The 12349-nt window shown below is 46.6% G+C and overlaps 1 protein-coding gene across 1 annotated transcript in view; it reads left to right on the top strand.

The window, feature by feature from the left end:
• The window catches only part of LOC129323628 (aldehyde oxidase 3-like), a 98352-nt gene that overhangs the window by 50130 nt on the left and 35873 nt on the right, over window positions 1–12349 (top strand). Inside the window, exons 22-25 of the mRNA XM_054970150.1 lie at window positions 3548–3681; window positions 8181–8268; window positions 9376–9462; window positions 11355–11546. Coding sequence (XP_054826125.1) covers window positions 3548–3681; window positions 8181–8268; window positions 9376–9462; window positions 11355–11546 — 501 coding nt within the window. The remainder of the gene's footprint in view (window positions 1–3547; window positions 3682–8180; window positions 8269–9375; window positions 9463–11354; window positions 11547–12349) is intronic.

Below are 12349 nucleotides of genomic sequence, written 5' to 3'. Positions count from 1 at the left end.
TGCAGTCACATGTAAAATGAGAGTTCAGTTGGGGGTTTCTCCCTATTAAACACATGTTAAGCGCCTGTGTAACCAGGTCCCTAAACAAATGTCTTGCATTTTCCCTGTTCTTAAATACTATCCTACCAACAACTACATATGTATTCCATGAGTCCATTGAAACAGAGAGGAAAGCACTCACAGAATTCAGGATCAAGAGCATTTAAAATCAAATTTCTTGGCTCTGGGGCTGTGAAGGTAGGCCTAAGAGCATGTTGCACTGCCTGATGAAATCTTGGAAGCCAAAGAAGTTCAATATCTTGGGAAGGAAGGATTCATTGCTTGCTACATAGCTCCTTGTCCTTCCCCATGAGTAGCAAAAGCAAAATGAAGCAGGCGATTAAGCAAATACATTTGGATTGGTTTATACTGCTTAGATATATTTGTGCATCCTTTCTGATTGGATCATTTAGTCTTTGCATCTTGTTTGCATTTGCATTCTACAAAATAATGTAGCACACCTATCTAGGGATACAGGGTGTACGGGTTCCACCCAGACAGTCTGGTATTTTAGGGGACTGTCTGGGAAAAAGGTTCCCCAAATCCAGGACACCTCCTCTCTCTTCAGGTGCTGGCCTCCTGCATAGCACTGGCAGGAGCAGCCACCCAGCCCAGGCACCTGGCTGGACTTCTACGGCTGCACAGCACTCGCTCGGGCACCTGGGCAGCCTCCTGCATGCACTTGCAGGAGCATTGAGCCAGCCCAGGCACCTGGAAGTGAGGCTGGTGCGATGACATCACTTCCATCCATGATGTCATCATGCCAGCTGGGAGCTCACATACAGAATGGGAAAAAATGTAAGTGTCCCCCACCCCTCCGGGTCCAGTATTATTCCACGCCCCATCTGGAAGCCCTACAAGTATCTCTTGGACTACTGGGCTTTCCAGTCTGTGACAACCCCCCCCCCGGCCCATCTGTTTGTACACATGTTAGGGCTGTCAGGCCTCTTGCTGGGAAGGGAAGCCTCCTGCTGCCAGCAGCTCTGGTTGCCTGCAGCCAGGCAGAGTTTTTTTATATTTTAAATACATGGGGAGTCGGTCTAGGATTCACTGGCCCTGGATAGGGGTGCCAGCGGAGGGCTAGCGGAGGACAAGCAATTCTCGGGGACTTCTTTGACCAAAGAAGTTGGGGTGTTTGTTAGCGTGTGTTGACAATGCATGATGTCACTTCGGGTTATGTGACTGGCTGCCGCATCACCGTTTCGGCCCAATTTCTCCTGGTGCCCTACCAAGCAGCAGCGGAGATTGGAGATAGATATCCCGGTCCCCATGGCTCTGGAAAAGGACCCGTCCTCCTGCTTCTGTCGCGTCCCTTGATGGAGGAGGACTTTTCCGGGACAGACTCTGTAGCAACCGCTGAAGACTCACCATCCACACCACGTGGCCCAGCCTGGTGGCTTCCACACATCTCATCTCAACCTTCTTGCGGCAGCCACCAAGCAACTGAGCTTAGCCCGGTGGTAGCAGCCACGGCATAACAGGGTCTAGCCTAATGGCCGTAGCTACCAAACAGCTGGGCCAGATTTTTCCCAGGGAGAGGCTGCCAGAGGGTGGGAAGGGAGGAAAGCTGAAGCAAGCGAGCAGATGAAGGTGGGTTGGCTGGTGGGCAGGAAGAGGAAAGCAAGGAAAGGGGAGACGCTGTGGGGGTTACAGGAAAGGGAAAGAGGAAACAGTGGGGGGGGGATGCCTCTCGCTAGTCCTTGTGGGTTCCTTGTGTGTGGCTAGAAAACCACTAAATACGTGGGGCTGAAATGTTGTCAGAAGTCCTAATAATTGGTGGCTGGTTTTTAAAAATGCAACCAGGGCCTCTATGTTAGTTGAAGGACTTCAAAGATGCTTTCAGGGTGTGCTTTAAGCCTAACAGTAATCCCTGCAGTGCGTGAGTGGGAGTGCCTTAAAGATCACTTCATTGCAAGACTGAAATGTGTGTTTTTTTTAAAACCCACACAAATAAAGAAAACCTTCCCTGTTGTAGCCTGGGTTACAAACAATACACGCAAGCAAACAGAAAAATTCCATCAAATTAGGTTCTGGCATAGCTCAACAGCACTTGAGTGCGGCGCAGGATTTTCTCCCTCTCAGGATTGCCACAGAATTTGGGGGCTGCCATCTTAAAAGTGCCGCCCTGAGACCCCTTTCCCAAGGAGTAAGCCCCATTTAGTAGACTTGAATAGGACCCCCTCCTCTCTCTCCGCATCCCAGCATGATACACGTGAGGACTGTGGCACGCTTACCTAAAAGGCATCTGATGAAGAGAACTGTGGTTCTCGAAAGCTTATGCTACAGTAAAGTTGGTTAGTCTTAAAGTTGCTACTGGACTCTACTAAAATGCAGGGGTGTCACAAAGGCCTGTGGCAAATGGAGGAGGAGAGAAAGTAAGCAAGAAAAAGTTAGAGGGGGTTAGAGCTGGGCCCTCAGCTGTCATGGTCATCCCCAGCAATACATTTTCAGCAGACCTCTATTCTTCTACAGAGGCTCTGCAAGAAATGAATCGAGCGCTCTGGTTATTGACATGGAATTAGTCTTCCCGGCTTCCATGAGACTTGGTGACTCCAGGCCTCCTTGAGGCTGGGAGACGGCAACAAGTGGCACGGTGAGGCCCCGCCTCCCCGTTGCTGCTGCCAGCTGGCAGCCAGGCAGGCAGGCAGGCAGGCAAGGGGGAACAGGGAGCTTGGCAAAGCTTCTCCTCTGGAGGGGGCTGGGGGGCAATCTGGATGTCTCCTTCCTCTCTAGCCTGTAGCAAGTGAGGCATTGCTGCACTGGGCATATCAGGGCTGCTGGGGCTGCTCCCAGTGGTGGGGCCCACCCCGCAAGGCCCAACTCAAGCAGCAGCCTGGCCAGGGAAGGAGGGGAGGGGAGGCTCCTGCTGCCAGGGGGAGACGGAGGGAGGTTGGTGGTGGAGATTCCTCCAGGCTCCTGGCGGGGAAGGGAAGGATGCACCTACTTCTCCTTCTAGCACCTCCACCAACAGACTGCTGGAGGCCTGAGAGATGCTCTAGACTGCCTTCTAGCTCTATGGCCTTTACTACAGAGACTTGGAGGGGAGGTTTCTGGAGCATCACTGTTGAGGCAGCCATTTTTCCTCCCCCCCACCCCCCCATCTCTTGAAGTCGGGACATGGAGGATGACAGGCAAGTTCCGGAAGTAGAGAAAGAGGAGGAGGTGATTCCCGCCCTCCTCTCTGCAGTGCCTCAACCTGCACAGTCTCACAAGCCCAAGAAGTGACCTTTCCCAAGTTCAAAAGGCATGGCTGGAACCGAAAGGAATACAGAAAAATGCTGCAACTTCTGGACATGCCCAGTATGTTGATACTGGAATGTGTGTGGATGCACAAATGCAATTCTAAGTTTACAGCATTATTTTAAATTACCATTCTGGGCCCACAAAAGATTCTGAGAAGGGTCAACATTTATACGCCAAAAATTGAAATTAAAGTCAAGGGGCTGGAATAAACGGGCAATAAAGTATAGCCCCGTGTATAATAGCCTGCTTTCTCCTTTCCTTACAGCAACTTGTGGCTACAACATTGGGTGTCCCGTCCAATAGGATCAGGTGCCACACAACACGAGTTGGTGGAGCATTTGGAGGGAAAGTTACAAAACCTCCCTTTTTTGCCGCCGCCGCCGCAGTGGCAGCACACAAGTAAGTGGCAGCGCATTGTCCGTCATCTGAAAAAGTGACTGATGCCTCTTCAGACGAACAACCAAATCTGGATTTAGGGCATGGAGAAAGGAAAGGACCATAGGATTGTAGGTGCCCACTCCCATACAAACCCCCCATGGCCCTTCTAGCCCTAGTTTTGCCATAATGTGTGACCATTACTTGGAAGCAGCAGGAAAACTTTGAAACCCTGTCCCTCTCGCCACAGATAAATCAAAAGAGCAGGAGGAATTGGCAGAAACGCTTTCTGGTTTTCCCTCCTGGTCTCTATGGCAGCTTTAAAAACTGGAATGTGTGCCACTGGCAGGGTCCTAGAACTAGCCTAGAGGACAGTCCGCAGAGGTTGGTTAAGTTCTCTCACCTACCACTGGGGTCCTGGCATGCCCAGACCCTGCCACATGCTGCCAGTTCTCTCCCTGGCATATGAGCCGTTGTTGTAGACTGGTGTTGTGCCTTACCCTCTAATGCACTCATCTGGCTTCGGCGTGGGCTGCTTGTGTGCCTGGTACAGCCCACGGTGTTGGGACTTCACTTTGGGTTGAGAAGGAACAGGGTGGTGCCACTGCTGCCGAGGCCAGCACCGCCATAGCTGCCTGCTGCGCTCACTGCTGTTGGGCAGCTCCCCCTTCTCCTCCCCCTCTTCTTTTTCTGCTGCCCCTACAATGGTGACCTGGCTCGGCTCTTGCTACTCTGCTGTCTTCTTCTCCCAGCAGCAGCAGCAGTGGGATCAACGTGTCTGACTGACACCAAGCACCTGCTGATATGTCTGCTTGGCCAGGATTGCCCTTGGTTCTCCTTCTCAAGAGTGGGCACAAATCCATGTGAATTGCACCTGGAAAACGTTGCAGGGAGAGGAAAGAGTTAATCCCTACATTGCATTGTCGTTTCTATCCTAATTGCCCTTCCCTCCATGGCTGCTGGAAATAATGCAAAGTGGGGGATTTAAAAAAAAAATTATTAGTGCAAAACAAAGAAAAAAGAAAGAAAAAAACAGTGCTGGCTAGAAAAACACTATTGACAAATCTATATGTAAGTATCTAGAAAAGGTTTGCAAATATATAAAAATAAGTCCATACGCAATTGCTGTCTATACGCAATTTGTTCAAAGTTTATAAGGTCTTCAATGGAGGGAATTACAGGAAGTTGTCTTTTAGCAACTTCCTGTAAGGGCACAAAGGGTCCATTGCTGTTGACCATCAGTTAGATTCCAAGAGACAAGACAAATAGATTAACAATACGTTAACATCCTCAAAAATAAATGAGTTTTCTAATACAAAATTAAGATTCCCTCCCAAAAGGGCTGAATGACTGAACGTGTCCAAAGCGTATATTTGAGAGATGCATCTTGTGGCTTACACCACCAACCGTTAGACACGGGGCTGAAACGTTTAGCAAAAAGACGCCGTGGTGTCCGTTATACGCGAAACACGTTTCCCCCCCTGCATAAGTCTCAACTTAAGATCCATAGCAGCAACAGGTGGTTGCCTTCTCCCATTGCTTTAACCTTCTCCCATTGCTTTAACCTTCTCCCATTGCTTTAGCCAAACTGGACACTTCAGATCATTATTCCATTCATCTCTAAGGCTCTGTGTATCATATTTATTAACTGACCTCAAATATTTATATACAAATATTGTAGATCTCACTATTTGTAGAATGTATTGTTAATCTAATATGCAGAACTGCGACCTTTGTCGGTGTCCAAATATGGCTCAGAGAAGAAGCTGGCAAATCATATTTAGACCTCAGTTGAAAAAACTGACAAGAGCTCCTCATCCTTACCTATCAGTTGATTTGTAAAAAAATCCCTTATCTGTCCAAGCTTTCCATAAGAAAGATTTCTTCCCAGTTTTTAAATCGGGATTTGACCATATATCATTCAAGTTATAATGTTCATTTATCACCAAGAGGAAATGGAGCAGAAAAAATACCATTGGTAGATCCCTAGGTCTAGGAGTTGTGTACATAATTCTAATCCATTTCAAATACCAGTAAGGGATCTATGTTTGGAACCTCCAGTTTGTGCTATTAGACTGTAGCTACATAGCAAGGATATAGATATTATTTTTATTTTTATTTTTAAAAAGGTAATGTTTATTAGGAAAATGAGAGGAGTTTTTCCTCTATGAGGAAAGTAAACCCACCTGGTTATTTAGCATTTGGCCAGGCTGCCAGGCAGTGGGGCTGAGGCAAGGGAAAGGTTTTCTCTGAGTTTTTCAGTCAGTCTCATATTTAAATGAGACAAGGAGGATACAATTTCTAATTGATCAGGTTTATGATTGGTCAGTTAGTGGATGATTTATAGTTTAATCCTCAGAACGCTTTCCTGGAAGCAAGCTCCACTGAGTAGACCTGCTAAGAATTGCTCTCTTAACAACTTCCATTAATTAATTGATTAGTTGGGGGCCTGACATATTGCAGTTTAATTAGCCGGAGGTTCTGGTGGGACAGGATAAGACCGAGTTCAGCCTGACTGGAAAGAACCACAATGCAAACCAGTCCTGGTTTTTGAAGAGTGAAACTTCGGCAGTTGCTGGTCAAGAAAGCAACAGCGGAAGATGACAGCAAGAGGAAGAGACGTCAGAAGGAAGAATCCTGTGATCTGGCAGGAGGGAGCTGAGCGGAAAATCACGCCTGGAGTAAAGAGCTGCCTAAGAGGGTCTGCGGAGGAGCAGGGGGAGTCTTTCTGCAGCAGCCACTCGGCCTCCTCGTTCCAATGTCTTCAGTCAGCAGTTGTGACCAGAAAGAAAGAGTTAGCTCCATACATAAGGCAGTCTTTTCAAGATACAGGACAACCCAAGGAAAAACCTGACCAGAAGCAGTTTTTATGATCTGTTTTCTGCTCACCTGATGGCAAATGGGGAAAGGGGGCCGTCCCAGAAGTAACAAAAGTGGGTTTTGTGGAGGTGTGACAGGGTGGCAGGCATCACCACAGTAAAAACAGCCTAGCAGTAAATGCCGAATCGTGACCCAGCCCAGCCTGGTTGTAGACTCTACAGCAGAGTTATTAGGACGCTTTTTCTCATCCTCCTCTGCCCTTCCACCCACCAATAACAGTAGAAGGGAAAATAAACTGTTTCCAGTCTTCCTGGGGATCCCAGCCCTGTCGGGTGTTCTAGGTCCCATAAATGTCTCCTAAATCATGACTTAGAACTGGCTGATCGCTCAGAGTCCATCTCTTGATAAAGGGGAAGGTGTCTGCTCCGAGGGAGAGTCCTCGGAAGATCCAAGTTCAAGCAGATAAGGACCGGAAAGTAGAGATGGGATGGATAAAACTCTGCCCTTAGACTCATGCACGCCCCCACCCCACACACACATAGGAGATTTAACTCTTTGGCTCTCCCTGACTTCTCTGGTGGCCCTTCCCCAGCTGCCATTGGGCTGGCTAGGTTAGGCCAGGCGGTTCCCCAGAGATTCAAGCTCCCGCCGTTGCCTTCGTGTTCTCTAGAGAAAAGTGCTTTGAGCCAGTGCGCCCTCCTCTTTAAAGCCTTGGTTTCTTAGGAACTCACGGCTGGAAAGTTGGTCAGTTGTTCCAGCTTCACAATCTTGTCTCCCTGTCTCCTGTCGTGAGGACACAAAGTACCTCGGGAGGGATTCTCTTGTTCCTTTCCTGGTGGAATCCTACAATGAGCAGTCTACTCTGTTCACATTAGAAATGGTCTTTTAGCATTCTTAGGACCTCTAGGAACTTTACCGGCAACATAATTGTCATATATGGACCCCTTTCTCCCCATATTGGAAGAGTGGCCCTGGGTGGGATCCATAAAATGAAAAGCTAACGCTAATTCTGCTGTCTGAGGCAGAGGCTCCTCGGCACCCAGTCGGTGGCTCCTGCAGGTGGGAGATGGGGTTGCTTCAGTGGGGGAGGTGCCTGAAACAAGGAGGTCCCTTGGGCAGAGTGGTAGATACGGGGAAAGACCAGTGCTGAAGCGGGGGTGGGACCCAAGAGTGAGATCTCGCTCAAGACAGAGATCAGGAGGACCCCCCCTCCCCTTCACCAGATGTGTACAACCTGTTCCAGAGAGGGCCGGGACCCCATCAACTGGCTCTGCGCAGCCAGGCAGGAGCTTCAGACAGAAAGAGGACGCAGGTGAGCAAATCCCGGAGTCGGGGGCCTGAAGTCAGCCCACAGATGGAAGCAGGGGCTGCCGCCACCCCCTGCCCAGCATCCCCGATGGCCCTAATAAATCAATGTAATAAAAAACACATCCAGTGCAGTCCTATGAAGGGTTACTCCAGTCTACGTCTCTTGGTTTCACGAGGCTTTGACAGGAGTAACTCTGCATAGGATTGCACTGATAATCAACTGAAACAATCACGGTTAGTCCCCACAATTCTATTTCCTGTATTTTAATTTTTTGAAAGATTTTTTCCTACATTGTAATTTTGGGGTAGAGTCTGCAACTTGAATTTGGTCGTTCTCGTCCTCGTATGATATCTTAAAGTGAGCACGAGTCCATTGCTGCTTGATTATTTTTTAGAACTGGCTGTCCGGTACGTTTTATCTTGGAACGAGAGGATGACATGTTCATAAATGGAGGCCGACACCCTTTTATGGGGAAATATAAAGTAAGTAATGCTGATTCTGGCATGTTCTGCTTAGGTGACACAGAAGGCGTAATGTTTGTATCATTGAAATGTCTTTTTCTCACTACTCTTTGCCCAAAAAATTATTTGGTAATTAATCTACATGCTGCATAATTCAGTCAACAAGAGAAAAAAGAATATTACGTATGGTGGGCTGGACAGGGGTCAGGGTGGCAGCGTTAGACGCCTCTTAGAAACCCTGTGCTTGGCCCGGTTCTGTCTACTCTCAATAGCAGCGTTTCTCTGGAATCGCAGGCAGAATCCTCCCCCAAGCCTGTTTCCTGAGATCCCTTTTGATAGAGAGGCCAGGAACTGGATCTAGTAAAGTGCACACTAAATCACAGGGCCATAACACCTTTTTCGTTTGGTAATATGATATAGATATATTACAATTATATGTTACCCATTAACTGTCCATTCACTGGCATAATTTCAGTCAACATATTATAAAATAAAGACCAATAAAATATTGCAACAAGATTTGAGTCCAGTAGCACCTTAAACACCAATGAGGTTTTCCAGGGTATAAGTTCTTGAGAGTTAAGCTCCCTTCGAATGGACCCCGCACTCTCATATCCCATTCAGAAGGTGGTGGTGGGGAGGTGTTGGAAAGAAGGGAGTCAGGGTGCAACTACTATGAGATGCTACTGGCCTGAAATCTTGCTGTTCTACTGCAGGCCAACATGTAAAATATTGTATTCATTACTAAACAATCCTCAACAGGTAGGCTTATTTGAATCAGATACTATTAACCTTTGTTTTTCTTTTCTTCCTTTTCAAACTTTATTTTGGTAGTCAAGTAATAAACTAGATAATGGGGGAAATACCTAGTTCCTACAGGCCTTGTGAAAATGTGGTACTATATGCCCAAGTAACTCCATAGAGTAATGTATTTTGTTGTAATAGCATTGTTCTCTTTTCAGTGTATAAAACCAGTAATAGAAATAATTACAAGACAGTTTAATAAGTGAAGGCACATTTCTTTTTTAAAGTGTTGTAAATTCTGGTTTCTCTATTTTGTAACCTACAGGACATTTCAGAGTGTGATTAGTTTACATGTTTCTTACGATTACAGTATTTTATTTTTAGGTGGGATTCATGAATGATGGAAAAATTAAAGCTGTTGACCTTCTGTACTATGTAAATGGAGGGTGTACATTAGATGACTCTGAAATGGTAAGTTTCTCACAAAGCAGCAGTAAATCCACAAACAGAAAACATGAATTGAACTTGGGTTTGATCCTAATAAGGGTGATGGAATGTCTTGATTTTTACTTGTTGGAGCAGAATCACACTAGTGGCTTAGGTACTTCCTTTCAGAACATATTGAACATCTCTCAGTTTGGCAGTCGAATGCCACCACTATGCTGATGACACCGAACTCTTCCTTCTACTTGATAAGCAGTCAGAAGCAGATATCTCTTCCTTGGTCCAATGTCTGGATGCCATAGTGGAGTGGCCGAGGGGTAGCTGGCTGAAATTAAATCCTTTGAGAACTGAGGTCCTGTGGTTGGGAAGGACTTTGGCTGTGGGGAATTTGTCGCTCCTATTAGTCAGTGGAGCCCAGTTTTCTTCTGCAGACACCATGAAGAGTTTGGAGGTTTGGCTTGATTCTAAGCTTTCCCTGGACAAACAAGTGTCCACGGTGGCTAGAACAGCATTTTCCCATCTTCGTTAGGCCTGGCCACTTTCCCCGTATCTATCTGACTGCAACCTTTCCACATTGATCCATGTAATGGTCGCCTCTTGTTTAGACTACTGCAACTTGCTCCATGTAGGGCTACCCTTGAAGACGCTCCAGAGACGTCAGGTGGTGCAGAATGTGGCTGCTGTCCAAGTCCCCATGGTCAGTTCATAGAACACTGATTTTGAAGCAGCCACGCTGGTTACCGATTATCTCCCAGATCCAATTCAAGCCCTTCATGATCTGGGACCCTCATACCTTCGGGTCCACCTCTCCCATTATGAGCCCCCCCCCACTGGCCCCGCCTGCTTTGCTCATCTTCACAGGGTTGGCTAGTCATTTCTGGCTCCGGGGTGTCACGACCTTCTTTCACTAGGAAGAAGGACGTTGCAATTGTGGCCCCCTCCCTTTTGAATAAAGGCTTGGAAAGCACTTGTGCACAGCAGAACCTGTTGATGTTTCAGAAACTCTCTAAGGCAGAATTATTCCGACGTGTCTTTGCTATCTAATATTCTTTTGTGAGGAAAAGCAAATTGCTGTGCATTTTTATCCACCCAGAATTTTAATGTTATTCTCAGGGTTTTATAGGCTGAGGTTGGGAGTAGAATGTTTTTAATTGTTTGTATTATGCTGTTTTATTACGATTTTATTGAATATTATATTTTTGTACTGTTTTAACCATTGTAATTGTTATGAACCGCTTCGAGATCTTAATTGAAGAGAAGCAGTATAAATTCTGTCAGTCTAAGGAATATGTAAGTTTGAGGACTTTTAGTTTAGTGTAATTTTATTTAGATTCCCTCAGCTTAAATGTTCCTGATTGGAACTCCTTAATGCTTACATTTTATAAAAGTTAATGTATTCAAGGCGCTTAGAGCATGTTCTTATGATTCACTCCTTACCAAAACTCTGTAAGGGACGTTGACAGTTGGTGCCATATAGTGGTTAGACTAGGCTCTGGGAGACCCAGGTTCGAATCCCCACTCTGCCATGGAAATTTGCTGGATGACTTTGGGCCAGTCACGTTCTCTGAGCCTAACCTGTCTGGCAGGATGGTTGTTGTGAAGGAGGACAGAATGATGTTCTAAGCCATTTGAAGTATAAATAGCTAAATAAAGAAATAAATAATCTCAGTAGTACAGTCCTCATACAGCAGATTGCCCATGGCCACTGAGCTGACAGTAGGGAAATCATCCAGGCCTGGGATTTCTTGGGCTGCAGCACAGACCTGTGTTTAGACTTTGCTTAGCAGAGTAGCCTAAAAGAAAAATTGTTCAGCCAGACCTGCAAAACTGCAACCCATCAAGCCTTTTTTAGCCTTCTTTGCAGATGCCCTAAGGCACAGAACTTATGATTATAACTGTTATCTTTCCCCATGCACTAGCTAATAGAGTATGTGGTGCTAAAAAGTTTTAATGCTTATGACATCCCCAACTTCCGGTGTCGCGGACGTGCCTGCAGGACTAATTTGCCATCGAATACCGCATTTCGAGGCTTCGGTTTCCCACAATCGGCCCTTTCTGCAGAAATGTGGGTTTCAGCCGTGGCAGACGAGCTTGGCTTGCCTCATGAGAAGGTGAATAAAGGAATGGATAACTTTGAGAAGTCATCTTGGGGGACTCTAGTGTAAGTCAGGATGAAACGACATGCTTAGTAGCTGCTTCATCTGCAGCTCACAAATACTGGGGTCGCTTGTAGGAGAGAATCTGAGCCCACCAGTTTTCATGCCCTGACGCCATTTCCCAGCCAGGCTTCTTTGAAATTTTGGAACCTAACTGAAGCTTGAAGGATGGCCTGGGGGGGGGGGGCGGCATTTGCAGGGAAAAATTATGGACAGAGAAAGATCAAATAGTCTCTTTCTTGCACCGTCTTTCTCCTGGGAATATCCTATCCACTTTTTTCAAATTAGAATGTTTCTCTCATGAAGTGTAGTTTTGCCCTCTGCGTGCCCAAAGGGCATGACAGACATCAGTCATCAGAAAATAAAGAAGACCAGTTTCACCGGTTGTAGGATTAAACTCAGCTCCTGTTCCTCATTTTAGGGTGAGGTTACACACACCGTTTTTATGAATTGTAATCTTCCATTTTTAAAAAATCATTCACATGCACCCCCTGGTGGTAAAACCAAAGTATGTAGTCCGATCTCACGGCACACAGTCATACGGAGCACTCTTAGGGCCAAACTACACAGTACATCCTGCAGATCCGGCTCACCCTTTCTGCAGCCACAGAGCAGCAAGAGCCACAGGGTCGGATTCGGTTTAGGGCCCTGGTAGTAGTGGAGGAGGGGCTTTAGCTTTCTTCCCTGGCCTCTGAGGGCCATGATGGACATAATGTGGTGCACTAATATAATAAGTAAGTAATCTGGGGAAAGAAAAG

This window comes from Eublepharis macularius, chromosome 2, assembly GCF_028583425.1.
Source record: "Eublepharis macularius isolate TG4126 chromosome 2, MPM_Emac_v1.0, whole genome shotgun sequence".
Lineage (NCBI taxonomy): Eukaryota > Metazoa > Chordata > Lepidosauria > Squamata > Eublepharidae > Eublepharis > Eublepharis macularius.
Note: the sequence above shows the minus strand (reverse complement) of the source record. Positions and strands in the feature narration are given on the sequence as shown.